At 32.5% G+C, this 19,950-nt stretch overlaps 1 protein-coding gene across 1 annotated transcript in view; it reads left to right on the top strand.

The window, feature by feature from the left end:
* The window catches only part of LOC143078587 (uncharacterized), a 336,725-nt gene that overhangs the window by 311,188 nt on the left and 5,587 nt on the right, over positions 1 to 19,950 (top strand). Inside the window, exons 8-14 of the mRNA XM_076253444.1 lie at positions 667 to 1,182; positions 4,329 to 4,435; positions 6,606 to 7,059; positions 8,368 to 9,182; positions 12,795 to 12,825; positions 13,949 to 14,220; positions 15,004 to 15,031. Coding sequence (XP_076109559.1) covers positions 667 to 1,182; positions 4,329 to 4,435; positions 6,606 to 7,059; positions 8,368 to 9,182; positions 12,795 to 12,825; positions 13,949 to 14,220; positions 15,004 to 15,031 — 2,223 coding nt within the window. The remainder of the gene's footprint in view (positions 1 to 666; positions 1,183 to 4,328; positions 4,436 to 6,605; positions 7,060 to 8,367; positions 9,183 to 12,794; positions 12,826 to 13,948; positions 14,221 to 15,003; positions 15,032 to 19,950) is intronic.

Below are 19,950 nucleotides of genomic sequence, written 5' to 3'. Positions count from 1 at the left end.
GTTCCTCTTTTCTATTTTAGGAGTCTAGCTTCCTTAGTTTGACAGCCTTCCATTCCCAGGGAGGGCCCCTTACCATGTAGTAATAGTCCCCTGAGACCTCTTCTTCGAGTTTTCTTCTCGCTTGATCCCAAAACTTTTTCTCTTGTTCTCTTTCTGCTTGAGTTAGGTCGTTACTCACTCCATTTTTTGCATACTCTGGATTAGCTTTTATATAGTGCATGTTTTTAAATAGGATAATCTTTGGTTCCGTACTTGGTAATTTTACTGAAATTGTCTATTTAGTTTTTTCTTTGTTAAATCTTCCTAGTCTATTGACAGTTTTCAGATTTTCCTTATCTAGTTGGATCCTGCAGTCTTTAAACAGCTCGTTTAGTTTTTCTTTGTCACCTATATCTCTTTCTTCCTTGCTGTTTTCAATCTTTTCAGGAATCCCAAAGACAATCAAATTGTTTTCTCGTGATTTTCTCTCGTTGATTTCTTATAGAACATTTGTTTCTGTCTCCTTTCTACTTTTTGGGTTGGTTGTGTTATATACCTCATCATTTGGGGATTCGCCATCGCCTGCATTTTCTGGCTTTTGTATCTTACTTATTTCCTCAGTTATTTTAGCTGACTTATAACTTTTTTCTGTGGTTATGTACATTATTCTGTTTTATTTTATCACAGAAACTTACAATGCCCTAGATGTTGTGTACAATAAGGTGCTGATGACCTCCGTAGCAGAAGATGAAAGTAAACCAGATGTAAAACAAGAAGCTGGCCGCACAAGTGGTAAACATGCTGGTGATGTATCACAGCAGTCAGAATCAATCAAGTCAAAGACCTCCCCAGTACATATCACAGGGGATCTTTCTCAACAGTCTCAATATTTGTTACCTCAGTCCTCTTCCAGTGTGCATCCTACAAAAGAGCAGTCAAAAAAGAAAATGAAAACCAAAATGACCAAGGATGAAATAAGAAAGAAAATGGAGGAAATCCTCAAGAGTGGAAATTATAAGATAAAAGTTGGACGACTTATCTTCTGGGACTTTGGTGGACAGTATGTCTATTACACAACACATCAGACCTTTATGACATTCAGAGCTTTGTTTCTGCTGGTGTTTGATGGAAGCAAAGGATTGCATGATCAGGTCCTGGATGTGTTATGCTTTCCAGGACAACACATGATACCAACTCCTGCAGGTATTGTTTATTAAATGTGTTACAGATGGGTGCGGTCCTAACCTTGACAAAAGTTAACTTAGAGTTAACTTGTTGACTGCTTTTTAAGTTAACTTGATAATTTTTAAGCAGACCAGCAAGTTAACTTCTTCTACGGTAGACCGGACCTACGGTCCGCTTTTTTATGACTGCTGCAGACCTATCGACGGGTCTGTTCCAGACCAGACCTGTGGACAGGTCTGCTCCTACCCAGACCTGTGGACAGGTCTGCTTCTGACCAGACCTGTGGACAGGTATGTTTTTGACCAGTCCTGAGGACAGGTCTGTCCCAGACCAGACTTGTGGACAGGTCTGCTTCTGACCAGACCTGTGGACAGGTATGTTTTTGACCAGACCTGTGGACAACTCTGCTATTGACCAGACCTGGGGACATGTCTGCTTATGAAATGTTATCGTTTTTGCGAATTTTCATATCCGACTTGAGCTTTATTAAAATATGTATAAACAACATTCGCATTGTTCTTCCCCAGAAGGCCTCTGATAGCAAATTTTTTTAATCGCTATACTCTACAAGACATTATTCATAACAGCACAATTCTTTCTTTTTTTATGTTATATATTCTTATAAACATTAGTCAATTACATAGAGCTATCATATTTTTTTAATTAGAAGGCGGATAGAAATTAGGGTTATCCAACACATCGGAACAACATTCGTATATCATGGGATATCAACATTTTTGTCGACGTTACGTCGTTCCCCGTTTATTACCTGTCTCTTCCTAATTTTTACTTTACGCATTTATACATGCATAGATATTTCATTGTTATTCTACTTGTTTGGATTGGATTTACTATTCTTTTTTCGCAGAATATTCTAACGAAAATTGTACAGTTGTACAGTGCCCGGATATGTACGATGTGGTAAAACTACCAACAATCTCGTCAAATTCGTCAGATTTGTCGAGAGGTTTGTGCACATGAATGAAATAGTTGTCACTTGACGTTTAACTACAAAAAAAATCAATCAACCGACATAATAGATTAACAGTATACTATTATCATAAGAGTACCTCAAATACATTTTTTCTTAAAAAGCACAATGAATTTAGACATGTCAGTGTTGGTGCATGTACTTGGATGTTTTGTTTTACACACCCTAGTGACTGTTCAATATTATGAATACAGAGATGTAACGCTGACATTCTCAATTTATGCGGAAAAAAATTGCATTAATTGTTTTCCTTATTGCTTACATTTGCCGTCCTACTAACATGTTCACATGAGTGCCAGGAGAAGACATAATTAGGCGCCATCCCAACAGCCGTCATTTATTTTATACATTGAATCCAGACATCAAAAATATGGCTGATTTACTATGCAGATATATATATATTTTTAAATAAAAGTGCACATATGCAGGTCAGTTTTTGGTCGATGCAGTCAAATAATTGTGTTGTATAAGTCAGCATGAGGTATCAAAACTACTGAAATTTTGTAATGTATCAAAATTTTGAATAAAAGGAGGACATGCTGGCACCCTAAATTTCTGCGAACACAAATTTGAAAAAATATGGCTGATATACTATGCGGGTATATAGATTTATAAATAAAAGTGCACACATGGTCAGTTTTGGTCAACGCGGTCAAATAATTTTGTTGTACAAGTCAGCATGAGGTATCAAAACGTAACTAAATTTTTTTACGCATCAATATTTTGAATAAAAGGAGGACATGCTGGCACCCTAAATTTATGCGAACAAAAATTTGTAGTCATGTGTTAAAATGATGCTTTCTTCTAAAATACGTCCTTTCATAGCTATACATATAAATAAAGTGCAAATATGGTTAAATTTTATAGGTATTGGAATATATATTCAGTGCCCGTTGTCATTGTAACCAAGATCGTTTTTTTAATTTATAGATTGGCAGATCACAGATAAATGTGTGTTACAAGCAACGTTTTATGCGTACTTTATTTTCAAATATTTGTATTAAATCCTGTTTATCATGTTTATATAACGGAAGTATTAATTTTACTTTATTTTCGATGTTTATACTACGAAACAAAGATATTAAAAAATATTTAAAAAAAAAATCGATGTAGAGCGGTCCTGATTACAAGTTAACTTAGTGTTGAACAGACCAGTCAAAAGTTAACTTGGGAACAGGTCTGGTTTCGATTGGATTTGTCAAAGCAAAAGTTTACTGATGTTAACTGTGTGGCAGGACTGGTCTCGAAGTTAACTTGTGTTAACTTTACGATAGGACTGGTTCGAAGTTAACTTATATCAATAGCGGACCTGTTTCGAAGTTAACTTATATCAATAGCGGACCTGTTTCGAAGTTAACTTTTTGGCAGACATAAAAACAGTCCTAGGACCAAGTCCGCTTTTCAAGTTAACTAGATTTTGGTCCTAGGACTGGTCAGAGCAGTCCTAAATCCGGTCACAGGTTAACTTTGACCAGTCCAAATGACTGGTTATCAACTTGCTGTACAGGTTAGGACTGCACCCATCTGTACATACTGTATTGCATGCGTTTGAACATCAGATAGCTATGAATTACAAATCAAGTACATGCTCTATATTTTACAATATTTTATATTCTATGCAGCAATCTTGCAAATTGTTTGTGTTTCTGTGCGTCGTTTTTATTAATACTATTTGTATTTTCTACAGGAACTTACAACAACATTTTCTCGAAATTGGTATTTGGCAGTGTGCTTCATTTAAACATCCATCACATATCAATAAGCATTTGGACTTAATACTTATATATTCTCCCAAAACGTTTACAAGTGGTTAAAAGTATAAACAGCTAGACAATTGTGAAACATTTATACATGTGTGGTTCTGGGAATTTGTTAGCTGTGTTTATTGCTTGTCTGACAGGTTGTTTACTTTGACTAAATTGTCATTGCTGATTAATTGATATGAATTATCATAAGTTAAAAGTGTTGTGGTTATACTTTAACAGTGTCCCATTCTGAAACATAAAGTAAGTCAAATTCTCAAGTGTATATTGGACAAAACAATGTTTGCATGCTACGTCTATTATTGGCAGATGGTTACTTTACCTCGATTAATGGAAGATATACAAAAGCAGCTTCAATTTATCAACACAGCCTCTGTTATTGATTTTACTGTAACTTAATATATTTTCAGTATTTCTTCAACATTGGGTCAATTCCATCCTAACGTATTGCAAACCAGTATATAAAAACATTCCGAAGATCTTGTTAGTTGCAACACATAAGGACCAAATTACCCAGGTAATAACTGAACTAATTTAAACTCCTGTAAGTCACATAATGTTACAGTTCAATTAATGAGTTACCTATTGTTAACTGGTATAAAACAAAACATGAAAAAACAGTAGTATGGGTTAATGACATAGTAAGTGGCATATTACATTCGATGACTGTATTGCGAGTAACTGGTATATTATGAGTGTTTATAAAAAATAAAATTATAAAATGAAAAATACAAAACGGAAATTCAAATGGCAAAATCAAAAGCACAAACACATCAAACGATGGATAACAACTGTCATATATCTTACTTGGTACAGGCATTGTTTTGTGTAGACCCATGTGACCCATGATTTTCAGAACATGATTTTCAGCACATGATTTTAAACGATCGTCAGAGTAAGTATTAAAATGACCTAAATAAGTGTAATTTAGTGCTTAATACTGAAATCATGTTAAAAGAAGTAGAAGTATATGCAAGGTATAAGTACCGTAAACACGGTGTAAATTAGCGTGGACATTGTCTGGGTAGTAGTTATGTAGTCGTAAACGACCACCATAGTCTGAATAAGTGGAATCATGGTCTAAGTGAGTAAAAACATAGTAAAAGAAAGTGTGTTAATGGCCTTACTACTGATTTTCTGGTCTTAATATTGTAACCATTACCTTAGTACTGTAACCATGTACAGAGTGTGTACCCCAATGACGAAGTATTGAAAATATCGTCTTAGTATGGGAAACTATGGTTTAAGTATCGGAAAAGAAAAATAACTAATACCGAACTCAAAGAAACTCAGAGGTTTGCAAAACAGAAAACCCCGAATCAAATTGAAACAGCCCAAACATATCGATTGACGAATAACAACGTCATATAAATCTTGTACACATGGGCTAATAATTTTTACCATTGACACTACTGTATTATATAAGTAAGTGTGTCTTACTTTACGTAAGTGCAGTTATGGTCTTAGTTATCGTTTACGTGGTCTAAACATTGTTTTCATTGTTTAACAATTGAAGTCATTGTATAAGCATTGTTATTATTGTTTGCGTATACTTAAAACTAACTTAGTATTGTAGTATTGTAATTTAGGTCAAAGTATGGGGAACTATTGTCTATATTACAGTACGTGTGGTCTCTGTTATTGTAGACATGGTCTTAGTAAATATAATCATGGTCTAAATATGTTTTTCATTATCCTAAATTAAATCAGGCAACGAAACAGTGACACAATCATAACCATAATTAATTTGCATGAAGAATATTTTCGTATTACACCCAGCTCTTGATTTATATATGACAGTTTATGTGATTGACAGCAAATGTTCTTACTCCTAATTCTGCTGAATACATGTTTATAAAGTATCATTTGAATAAACTACAATTACTTTTTGGTGCCCTTAATTAGATGTAATACCACCATTGATTTTCCCCTATTAGTCTTTGTTAAATTTGCAGATTTTATCTTTGTTTCAAATAAAGAAATACTTGGCATGAGTGAAGTTTTATCCTGTCCAGTACTATAGAACAAATTTCACATAATAGTTCATTGCATATAAGAAAATAACTATCACTGGAAGTTAACCAATCAAATTTCTCCCCTTATTTAACCTGTGTACAACATATAGTAACCATGTAACCTCAAGTTTACAAAATATTCTATAGAAACCCCAAATAAAAAAATAATGGTGCCATTAAATACCCAAGACATATGTTTTATGACACAGAAATGTTTTACTGCAATAAAATGTAGGATTTATTACCTACAACTGTCAAATTCGACCTATTTTCGTATACAACCGGATGTGACGTTTCATGATTTGGTGGTATTACATCTTAAAGTCTTCTAGATTGACTTAAATCAGATGTAATTGATTATAAATAAACAAATTTTGAAATTTAAAAAAAGGACAACATAGTTGGGCCTTTACATAGAACAAAAACCGTGAACCCCTATAAGTAAATTAATTTTGCATTTAGTTCATTATTTATTTTTATCATAAACTGATTAAGTGATGTATAAGAAGTTTTATCAAATATATATTTTCGTTTATACATAATTTTATACAGTTGTTAAAACTGGCGTTTGTCTATCATTTTTTAAATCCATTTAATTTCGATAATTGTTTAATTGGGATTCATAACACATCTCTTTCTTTTGATATAATTATAATTCCTCTTTTGTCATAGGAGAATGTTGAAACACGACGAAAAGAGTTGTACCATGAAGTAGAAGAGTTGTTCAAAGATCACGAGGGAAAACAACATCTTGTCCTCAGCCCTATGATATTTGTCAATGCCAAAGACAAAGCTGACCCAGATATTCAAACTCTCAAGAATGTCATTACAGATCTCACTTTCGAACATCCATGTTGGGGAGAAAAAATGCCCAATGCATGTGTTCCCCTTGAGCTCGAGATCGCGGAATTGGTTGCCGAAGGACAGCAAATTTTGTCGTTGAAGGAAGTAGTAGAATTGAATGTCATCAGTCAGTTGTCTGTCTTGTCTTCTGAGCAGCTAACCGATTTTCTAATTTTCCAACATTCGCTCGGGAAATTTATCTACTTTAATACACCACAGCTGAAAGATTTTGTGATTATCAGCCCACTACTATTGGTAGAAGTCATGAGGTCTTTTGTAACAGGTATTTATACTTTGTCTTCTTTTATGCTCCACAATTGAGATGTCATGCTAATGTCAGATTTGTACTTCTACCACTCGGTCTTTGACACTGCTGGGGGACGTTTCGTCCCCGAGGGTATCACCAGCCGAGTAGTCAGCACTTTGATGTTGGCATGCATATCAATTATATGGTCATTTTTATAAATTTCCTGTTTACAAAAGCACGACTTTTTCGAAATACTATGGATTTTATTATCCCCAGGCATAGATTACCTTGGCTGTATTCGGCATATTTTTTTTTTTGGAATTTTGGGTCCTCAATGCTCTTTAACTTTGTACTTGTTTGGCTACATAGCTATTTCGATACGAACGTCACTGGTGAGTCTTGTGTAGACGAAACGCGCTTCTGGCGTATTAAATTATATACCTGGTACCTTTGTTAACTATTCTATTGATGCGTAACAATATTTGTATATTATGTCTACTTTAAATACTCATCACCTGAGATTGTTTGTATGCAATAAAGATGTTTGCTTGTCATGTTTTGGGATTTTTTTCCGATTTTCGGAATCCTCTGGTTTTATCCATTAGGATACCTTAAAAAGAATGCCAATTGACCCCCACTATTTATTTTATTAATCTTTAACAGGTATAATTATAAGCCATCTGTAAAAGTCATAAACTCCTTGTTATTTTTTAATAGTTTATGAGAACTTAAACTTGTCAATGTTAAAGCTATGGAAAATCAAGAGAGAACCATTTCTCGCCAAAATATCAATGGCTATTATCTCGAAAACAAGCACATTGACCTATATATTTTTTTTTGCTTTTTTGTTCCTTTATTAATCCTCTATTAATATATACTAGTGTTATGAAAAGCTTGTTATTTTGAAACTGAGTAGCTAACTGCCTTAATGCTTTTTAAATTTCGATAATTATCAAATGAGAGCTTGTCATCAGTTCAATACTCGTCGTAGAAGTTCAGCAATTATTGCGAGTGTTTTTTTTTTAAATGCAACACAAAACTTTATAAGGGAAGAAGCTTGATATAAATTACAAATAAACAGAAAAAAGGAAATGTGTATACAAAAAAGTATAGTTGATGCTTTTTACAAACAAACTGGTTAAAGAGTGTTAGGAGGAAGTTCGACTGAGTTTTCACTGGAAACTTTGATGGTGAAATTACAAAATGGTTAATCGACACGATAAGGCTGTATCGATATTACTTTTTGTTTGCCGTCTTCGGTGTTTTAATATTTGCTAAACATTTTATTATGTTAAGATGTTAATTTATTAATTGCAAGCACAAGTCTTTATTTCATTTTTCTAGACAAGCAATTCTGGCTAAGCAACGTTACAGTACAAGCCATTTTCAAAAAGATGTCAGAAAGTGGATCAATACAAAGAGGGGAACTGTATCAGATCTGGGAACAAGAAGCCTTCAGTAAAGTATTACCTTATAAAAAGTATATATTTGATATGCTTATTCACCTTGATATTGTGTCAGAGCAGCGACGATATAACACAAAAACTGGACGTCGCCAATCAGGGATTAACTTCTTTGTTCCTTGTATGGTTACAGCGAGAAATACTACCAAGTTCATGACCGAGGAATGCACACCAAAAAGATCTATAGGTTTGGCATTCACTTTTAAAGGAGCTATAATTCCTCCTGCTTTGCCAAACCGACTCTTCAGCGCATGCCTTAATATGTGGAATGTGAAAACCTATAAAGAACAAAAAGGAAAAGGTACAACTGGAGAAAAGAAAGAGATCAAACTCCTGTTTTCTGGATTTCTTGGCCTATCGTATGACAAGGTACATGATGTTGTTGTATGTGTTCAAGCCAACAGAATTCACCTTTACATAGTCCACAAGACCTCCAATGACCTAATAGTATCCGATATCGCCACAAGTATCAAGGAAAGCTTCTATATTACATTGGAGAGAATTATAGAATTCTATCAGTCCACAGTCCATGCCAGAGCTAGCAGTTTAAACAAACCTTTCCAGATTGAATATTCTTGCTCCGAGTTAGAATGCTTTATCACTGAGGAGGAAGCCTTGCAAAGAGACGAATGGGTGTGTGAAAAACATAAGTTGGTGCATAAAAGACACCATTGGAACGTTTGGAATCAAGATCAGGTATATATTTTAATGATAGTGTAATAGTAACAACAATGCTCGTAATTTTCAAATATGAGGTATCTGTTTAACAAACAAATTTACGCTGTTATTGATAGGTAACTAACACCAATGAACACGGTCTTTGCCTAATACTCTTTCTCAGTATTGTACATCTGCCTCAACGTTATTTTTGTTCGTTTTAACATGTACATGTACGGTATTTGAAAATATTCTTTACAGAAAGCCTTTGCTTTAAGAAAAGAAAAGCATGAACATAATCTTGCTATTCAGAACGTTTAGTGTATCCAGTTATGACATAGTATTGCCGCATTATTCTTTCACTGAATATTGCCTAGGCCTTCATAATAAAATAGCCATTGATATTTCTATCTTATATGCACTTGATTTAGAAAATATCAACCGAATCTGTATGATGCACCAAAGTGTAAAACGTACTCTGCATATCGAAATGTGAGGTACAAAAACTGGATACCACGTTCCGTATTTAGGAATATCTGTGATATCATGCATTCTACCATTACATCATGCTAGGCACTATACTCCATTCGATTATATAGAAATACCTTTCAAGTTATAGTAAGGGGAATCAGCTCAATATCGGAAAAGTGTTGAACTATACCATTTTTTCTTCATGGAAACAGGTGAACCATAAACTTAAATGTTTAACCAAGTAAAATATTAATATAGTTTTATGTTTAGACGTTTGTAAAACAACGAAATAGAATAGCTACGAACGTGCAATTTTTCCGAAATCCAGGAGAAATTGATATCCATGAATAAATACATCCACAGTATGTTTAAAATAAATAGAACTAATCATATAAAAGGTATAGGCATATATAGGCGTATAGGTATATGTTGTTACGGAATGTTTGTGTTTTTGTGTATGCACACTGAGGTTGTGAGTTCTTACCCCACTCGTGTGGGTGCACTCGACTACAATATTAATTGATTAGGCTTGTCAGTTTTCCTATCGAAGGTCGTTGTTTTTGTCCGGGTATTCCGGCTTCTTCCACGAATAAAAACTGGCCGCCTGAAATAACCTTAAAGTTGTGCTTAAACGTGGCGTGAACCCACCAAAAAAACAAAATCAATTCTGCATGTATATGGTTGGAGGAATATTTTAATAAAAGCGTAGCTTAGGAAGGTTTACCATAAAATGACGTGATTGGCAATAAACTAAGAGTCTTTCAATTCCAGTATTACATGGGTTTTTTTTTGTCGATTTTTTCTTTGAAAAACAAAATCATTTTTTGGTTGTGTCTTTTTTTTAAAGTAGAAAAAAATGATTTTAGTCTCTAACTAATTCATCATTCATCATTCTAAGACACATTATCACAATAATATATATAATGGTTACATACCCTTCTTAAATTCAAATAATTGTATTCCAATAAATATAAGTGCACTTGAGCAATCCAGTTTAAGCCAATAACGTTGTTGATATTTAGTTGGAGTAGCCAACAATTAATTATTGGATGAACTCTTTAAACGTGTTAAGGAAAATAAATGCTAAGCACCATGCAAGAATAAACGTTGCCATACAGCATCGTTATAAATGTATTTTCTTATTATTGCATTTTTTTAAGATATCAAATCATACCTACATTTCGTATGAGATAATCAGGATAATTTCGTGGAGTAAATCATACAACATCATTAGAATTTATAGGATTTAAACAATATGTTTATGGTGTATGAATATGCTTGTGTTTGTGTTATATCTCAAAAAATAGAAAAGATAAAGGTTGATGCATAACGCAAAATGTAGTCACACCGTTACTATTTTGTTTTATTTAAATATTTTCACGTTTTTAAGAAGATTGATTTTCAACAAGTAAATTCGGTCGACCTTCTAGTAATTGTGTATCGTTAAAATAAAGAAATCCAGTGGCTCCAATATCTCACTTTTACATATAGCTCATATACCAGGGTTTAATTGAGATCTGATAATTTCAAACAAATCGTTCTGAATGCTTTTGCAATTTCAAGAATGTTCTATATACGTTATTTTTGCTTTTTGTATATTTAATTTGCTGCATGGATTTTGTAGAGTTTACGAATTACATATGTTTGTTTTCTTTATTCCTGTGAAGCTCTTTAAGCATCAGTTGTACACATAATCTGACAAAAGTATGAGAGATTTCCCATGACGTACCTGTAACCATATCTCTGCTTCGGACTATAATGCTTCTCAAATTATTACGCAGGCTATGCAAAACTTCACAACATAATCTACATACACTTAAATAGTGAACACATACCACACAGCGGATCCTTATCATGTAAATCACACCCAGGAGATCCGATAGGTCGGTTATACAGACTGAATACTTTTTATGTCGATACAGGCATTGAAAATTCAGAAATTATAGCTATGTTTTTATTTATACGAATAGTGCGACTGGGTTAGTACCGTATTAATTAAAACTCGCATTCTGATATATGATGTATATGCATCTGTTGCAATGATTAGTCTCACGTTATCGTCTTTCTAAATAAATCGCAATAATAAAATCACGCAATTATATCTGAATTTACAGCATTCAAAATATTATCTTGAAAACTTAAATAAATTGGTAAAAAAAGTACACCGCAAGAATATTCTTTAACAAAAAATGAAGCATTTGGAGTAACCTCTTGAAATTTATTACCCTTAAATAACATGACAAGAGTCATCGAAACCACTGAATATATGTACTCTCAGGAGTAATTGTCTTTTCAATTGCGATTTTTTACAATAATTTTGGATGTTTGTGATGTTAACTAGAAAGCTATAAAAAAAAATGAAAATCCTTCAATCTGCAAAAACTATTATCAACTGATATCATATATTTAGTAATAAATACAGTAGTTTCGAATATTCGATTAATAGCCTTCTGTTTAATCCGTATCGGTCAACTTCGATTCACACCCTTCATCACATCCCTTTACCACACCCCTTTATCACATCCCTTTATCACACTCGTACTTAAATTATTCATGTATAAAAGTAGTGATTCTGACTAAATTATATGAAATCTATGTTTAATTTATGCAAGCTTCTCGAAAAATGTTTTATCGAATGACACCAGTGTTTGGCATGTGACGTCACAGACGTCGAGCTTTCATATTATCTGGCATACGAAATGCAATTATCAAAAAGAACTCAATGAAATACTATACATGTTTACAATAAACAAAATATTTCTATGAACAACAGAACGCAAATTGTAAGGTAACATAGGTGCTTCGGATAAATAATCAATTGTTCTTTAAATGCTTTAAAAACAAGAAAAAAAGTAAATCTGAGGGTAACCAGGCGGAGGGATCAGAAAACAGTTCATATTACTTTTCTGTTCAAATTTAAGATAAATCCTATAAAACATGGCAAAATCCGTAACACAAGCCCTTGGGCTGATATTGATATCTCGGGATGATACAGCATATGATTCGGATTTTGTCATGTATTATTCTCTAACTGAAATGCATATTTTTGGCAGATGAGCGATGAATCAATTTTGTAATTTTGTAGATACAACGTAATTATTTCAGTTTCTTTGCAATTTTTTTATATCATTCATAGACATAAGACAATAGTTTAAAATTGCCAATTTTATCTTTGTTTAGACAAAAGAAGAATGTGAAGATAATTGTCAAGGTATGTATTTGTCGGAAATTTTAAAGAATATCTAACGAAACTCGGTATAAGGACATGTACATCTGTATACACTCATTTTAGACAGAACGTTTTATGGTATACTGTAGTACGTCCCTCCATTCATCCGCTCATATGCACCTGTACGTATGTCTGTCCAAAACACAACAATACTCACACACCGTTTGATAGAAAACGTGCATTCTTCAATTTTTTTCATCATAATCTCTGTACCATACTACAAAGTGCATATGGAAAGTTTGATATAGTAATGTTATGGGTGCTTTGGAACGTTGGCCATATTGTGTACAATAATAAGTAGAAAAATCTCGTTTAAATGAAAATGTAGTTGACCACATTATACCCTCATATTGATTGCAACATTTTACAGTACAAAGTTAAAGGAAGTTCACCATTTTTGTACCAGCATACCGAAACGACTTTTATTTACAACATTTTTTTGTAAACCATATAGCACAGACAATTGCAAGAGTGTTGGTACCAAACTGTATACATGCAGGAAACAACACAAATTAACAGCAATACAAATCCGAAGGAAAATGTTCATTTTATAATGTAATACAATGTCTTATTATAAAACTCTATATAATACACATAATAGTAATCTTTACCAACACAGCGGCGTCTATGCGTCCGTTCATCCGTCCGTCCGTTTGTCCATCTGTTCGCCCGTTCGTCTGTCCGTTTGTCTTGCAACAGGTAAGAGTTTTTGGTCAAGGTAGTTTTTGATAAAGTTGAAGTCCAATCAAATTAAAACTAAGTAGTACACATGTTTTTCTATGATGTGATTTTTCTAATTTGAATGACAAATTAGATTTTTGAACAAAATTACATGGTCTTCTGAACATATAAAGACAATACTAGTGCGAGTTCCAGGTTAAAGTTGTTGATAAAAGTTTTTGGTCAATGTAGTTTTTGATGAAATTGAAGACCAATAAACTTGAAACTTAGTACATACAAATGTATGTTCCCTATGTTATGATCTGTATAATTTAAATGCCAAATAAGATGTTTGACCACAATTCACGGTCCACTGAACATAGAAAATGATAGTGTGATTGGGGATCCATGTACTGTGGACATATTCCTGTCGATTATGTTTTAGGGTTAAGTGTAGATGCATTGAATCAGATCCCAAGTGATACAGAGTTATTGCGTTTTTCATCCAAATGTGAACCAGAAAAGATGCACGAATTGGCAACACATCTACGAATGCTTCCTAAATGGAAAAACATCAAGTATAATCATCCAAAGGATATAGAGATTGCAACATTTCTATTTTTGATTGAATGGAAAAAGAAAAATGCCAGGGGAAAGTTTAAGGTGCTGGCTGACGTTCTAGGAAAAATTAATTTAACAGTGCACACGCTATGTAATGTAAGTACCAATATACATTTAAAGCATGACAATATTCGTGCATTTAAGTGATAACGTCAAAATGCAAGATATTATTAACAACATGTATTTTGTACACACTCTGAAATAACCACACATTTAGTTATTTGTATAATAGGATCAAAGGTCTTCAATATCAATTATAAATGTGTAATATGAATTTATCTGGAATTCGTGGTTCAAGATTGCTATGTACATGATGTATAGTTTTCAAACATTCTCCATACATGTTATTAGGAAATTAGAGATCTTAAAAAAAACAAAGATTATATGTCCTTTATAACCCTTATCACACAACTCTTCATCAATTATGATTCAAAAGATACATGTAATAATCAGTCCACATTGATAAACACACAAAGGAATGTAATTCTTCTATGTACAAGCTATTGATTACATGACGAAAAACACCAAAAAACAGAAGCTTATTTTTCAACTTTACATTTGAAGTTCATGCATACATAGAGATTGTTTTTTTTTATTTCAAAAGTTATTTGCAAATAAATAGTATATACAATTAAGATGTGATACATGTATGATTACTAATTAGACAACTATCCACTAAAATCCTAATCAAAAGCAACCTTAAAACTTATACATGTCATTCAACGACCTTCACCAATAAGTTAGACCCGCAAGCTGATATAGGTGACGGAAAACGAAATTTCAAAAGGGAACACCACCAGTCTTGTGTTAACAAAAACAATAACGAGAAGTTAACCTACCTCTGAGCGCTATGTTATGGTCTAACATTTATTTTTACAGGTGAGAAGAGTCACAAAAGCAGAAACAGGTAAGGTGTAAAAACCCAATTTTAGATAAAGTTTTGTATCCAATGCACACAATTGTAAAATTAATTGTAGTGTTTACGGTTTGACAAATCTTCATTAAAAACTAATCAATGACACAGAATTTAAAAAACAAATCAGATCAAAGATCTATCACTACAAATTTTCAATAAAAACACAGAAAGGGACGAAAACACTAACTATAAATTAAATCACATATCAATCAAATTTGTTATTTTAACAGACAGAAATCCACTTAACAGTGCCAACTTTAGAAGATGTTACAGCAGTGCTTACTTATTTGAAAATTTCAAAATGAAAAATTGTGTATGATTGTTAACATTTAATTGAAATAGTTTTTCTTGAAGCTATTTTTATATGTCAAAATATTCTATTCAGTATTTTATTTTCTTCTAATCCATAAAATTTTCGAAGTTTGGACTGTTTAAAATTGAGGTAATTTCAATTGCAAATTCAGACACAAACTTTTGTTTCTTCTTCATAGTAGTAATAAAAATTGTCCCATAATATTTTAAGCATATAGTATTTCATAAAACTAATAAGTGATAAAAATTTCGGAACCAAAATATGAAAATAAAACTTAAGAAACCAATGAAAAAAGAATGGAGTTAAAATCTTCAATTTCAACACGGAACTTAATCACTTGCCTTCCGTCACATTTTGTGTATTAGTCAATAATTAGCTCTCAACTGATATATGAAATTACTACCTTTTTCACTATTATATACACATATTTTCAATTAAAGTGCACTGTTATATGCCATATACTTTGTTTGTATATGCTTATATTTTATGTTTTTTGTTATAAAACATCAAAAATACTTCGTCAGAAAAGTCTTATTGTAAAATCAAAATTATTGACGGATAGTTTCAGTAAATATTCCGTGATATAACAAGACCGTTGCAACTTGACCCATTAAGTCCAAAGAAAAGACAAAAGTCGTTAAATTTTATGCAGTGCTTAATATGCCAAAAAATCTCAACTGAAATTTTGAGTCAATTTACCAGTATAGGGAAGTCGGTTTATGTATCTTCATTGAATGAAACATTGCATGAGGCGAACATCAAGATGTTTCATGCGATAGCTGTTAATTTGAAGAACTCCGTGCAGGCAGTTTATCATCGTTCATGCTACATAAGTAACACAAGTAAACATATCTGTTCCCCCTTTTAGAGCGAGGAAGCTTCTTATCTAATATTTAATGACGACATACACTTATCGGACTGTTGTCCCTCAGTTTCGGGTATTTGTACGCGTTCTAGAATGCATTCGTTCAACTGGAGCGCTTGTATATTTTGTTGCGACAAAACATTTTAGAAAGATAAAAATACTACTCACGTTTGAATCAGATGAGCGTTTTAGGAATATGTTATCCGTGTGAGATAAAGTTAAGGTTGAAATAGTTCCCGTCCATCTTTTAAACATCAAACACTCTGTCATTTTGGTTGCATTTCAAATTATTTGCTAAAAACGAAAAAAAAAATCCAAACCCGTGGAAGCAAATATCTCAAATCACGATACTGCTTTTACTGATTTTATATTGACTATTGACAACGATTTAATGGTCATTCCTCATGACATCGTTACTTGGTAAATATAAATCTTTTCTTCCGGCTGATTCTAATTTAAAATATTCAATTTGTAAAATGCAGTCTAAACTCATTGATTTCTATAGAAATTCAGTTGCAAAGAACTTCAACAAGTTCAAGGCAAATATAACACAATATTTAGTAGCAAAATAACTATTTGGGGTGCCATATCAGCTAATCAATTGAAAACTGACCTCAAAATCTCAGTGTCAACTTTAATAGATACAAATAACAAACAGGTATTTCATTCCGCTGCAAGTATACTTAGAAAAGACATCGAAACTCTACAGAAGAATACCCAACTTCGGATGAATTGTCTCTTCCTTCTTCAATTTAGTGAATGCCTTCGTATTTATTGCAATTCATTTTATGGTAACTCGATGAAACTGCAAACAGCCAAGACTATTCTCAGGAAATGGCACCAGAGAAATCGCGTAAATGCTAAGCAATTGTTGAGTCAATCGTTTGTGTGGCCATTTTTTTTTACCCCTTTTCATTTAGGATTGGCTTTACAAATGTACCATGAGTTTTGTTCAAAACACCTTGTTGAAACATTGAATGCCAATGGATTGTATGCTTCTTAAAGTAAAGTGCGACGCTATCTAATGTGTTGACAACCATGACATTGAGCGAATTCAAGATAGTGTGTACGTCTCGTATAATGTTTCCCCAGCATCTTTGCAGACAAGCATATGGATGTCATCACACCTTCCTAAACCCCCTTTTAGATCTCTGTTAAATCTTAGATGAATTGATAGGGATGGTTTGAACCTGAAATTTTTTAAAGGAACAAATGTCTTCGGACTTCCTACAATACCTTGTCTGTTCTTGTAATGAAAAACTCAAAATAACGTGTTTGCTTTGAGCAGAACCTTTCATGTGCAGACCTGTAGTCATGAGTGAAATGTGTGAAGAAATATTAAAACATGTCTTGTGACGGTTGATGAAAATGAAGATGATGGAAATAACGGTTGATTTGTTTTTAAGCTTGTTGCACTTGTACACACTGTCCCAGCCCCCAGGTTAGGGGAGTGTTGGCGCGCTCTTAAAAAAGTTAAACCCCGCCACATTCTGTATATATCTATTTCAAGTCACGAGACGGTAATGCAGTGTTTGTCGTGTGTTTCTTATTTATTTTGTACATTAATCAGGCCGTTAGATTTTTCGTTTGTTTAACATTATTCATTTTGGGAATTGAAGACTATGCAGTATGAATTTTAATCATTGTTGTAGCCCGTACGGGACCTATAATTGTTAATTTATGTCTCATTTGGTCTCATTTGGAGAGTTGTCTCATTTGCAATCATATCACATCTTCTTTTTTTTATATGGAATACTTAAGTGTGTGGTACGTTGCAAGGAAAAGGGGTGTATAGGTACAAAACCTATTATGTAATAGATATTAACCAGCGTAAAATACACAGCAACATATAATACTATGGAAGCAGTAATAATTGTGAAAAAAAAGCAACGAGTAGTTATAAAAAAACCTGAAGTATCCGCAAATTCAATTTGAGGTCATATTTGACTGTTGTGTTCTATTGCTTTGGTTTGATACCTCACCCATTATGATATTTAAAAAAATAATTTTTAAGTATTGTCCTGCATGACACTTGATTTTTACCTGAAATCGAAACTTTTCATAACGTTCTTAACATTTTATAGGTTAAAAACTTGATTTTTGAAGTTTTATTTATAAAACGTCGTGTTAGGAAAATTTTTTCATAATAAAATCTCAATGATTAAGGTTTATGTATAATAACAAACATTACTAAAGTCAAAACAGTATCATTTGTATTTAGGTAGAGTTTAGAAATAGAAAAAAATGTCAAAATAGAAACCCTTCCAAATGTTCACTGATTTTACATATGACCTTTGACCTCAATTTTAAAAAAATGTGACCATAACAAGTCCTGACGACAGGCATATTGTTATAGTACACGATTTCCTCTTTCCAATAATATATTATAAGAGGTGTGTGTTCGGTGGGGAGATTAAATTCAAAAAAAATCTGCCTTCAGTCACCGCACTATATAGGAAAAACATGACACACATGTTTTGATATTCTATTCTTGATTATGATTTGAAAGTTTTTAAAACTTCTGTTCTGCAAAATGTTGCAAACTTGTAGAGCTACAGAAAGTTTTCATCTGCCGATTGACTTCCCGACACATTAGCAGCTATAAGTCTATGAAAGTTCTCATATGAAATGAATTATACTGTTTTATTACAATGTAGATACTCAAAACAAAACGTGTGAAAAATTATGTATGGGGTAACTTTATGCAAACATTGTTCACATTGATCCAATCATTCAGTAGTTCATAAAAACACCGATGTCAAAGACACATGGTATTTCTTACTGTTTAATATATTTTTTAAACATGTATTTTCTTATGTGATAAATCACGTAAGCAGTCAAGTTAAATACTGTAAAGTCGTTTCAACAGGTTTTAAAAAATACATGTGGTATAAAAAGAACCAGGTAATCAAAATAGGCTCTTTATAGCCTCTATTTTGTATATATTATAATATTCTTTATTAGATAGAATTGTTTTGCTTTCATGTGAAAATAAACTCTATTATTCATGTGTATTATCGTACATTTAGCTATTACCTCACTGTATCAATTATGCTGACATTCCTGTTAATTAATCATAAGAGTTCTTCGAGATTTATTTTTGAAAGCCTCACACTATATGTTGCCCATAAACCTTCCATTAGATCTGTGTTCAATATAGCGCGAAACCATGTTTGGACGTTGCTGTACCATCAAAATTACTTAAGCAAATAAACTCATCATATATACCCAAATGTGAATCTCGATTACATTTTATAAGAATCACAACGATCTAGAGCAAACATATATTAATGTGTTTAAAAATTATCGACCATATACCACGAAGTCCCATTACTTTAATCTCAAATGGACTTCTCGCGAAAAATAATCTCATTAAATGATTGCTAATATAAAAGAGAAAGTCACTTTGAAACTTTCAAACAGGCAAAATGATTTTTTTTAGGGAAGTTCTCGTTTTACATAATAATAATAATAATAATAATAATAATAATAATAATAATAATAATAATAATAATAATAATAATAATAATAAAATAAAACACAATGAGTATATTTAATGGGTGACAAGGACAAGGTTAATTTTGAAAACTAACACTATATAAGAATATCAAATATATAAGACACATTCATCATGTTTATATCAGCCAAACTTCAAATCGAAAGCTAAAATACATAAAAAAAAGAATTTATCACTTAAAGTGTTAATTGCAGTTAGATTTTATATTGAATTGT

Source organism: Mytilus galloprovincialis, chromosome 6, assembly GCF_965363235.1.
Source record: "Mytilus galloprovincialis chromosome 6, xbMytGall1.hap1.1, whole genome shotgun sequence".
NCBI lineage: Eukaryota > Metazoa > Mollusca > Bivalvia > Mytilida > Mytilidae > Mytilus > Mytilus galloprovincialis.
Note: the sequence above shows the minus strand (reverse complement) of the source record. Positions and strands in the feature narration are given on the sequence as shown.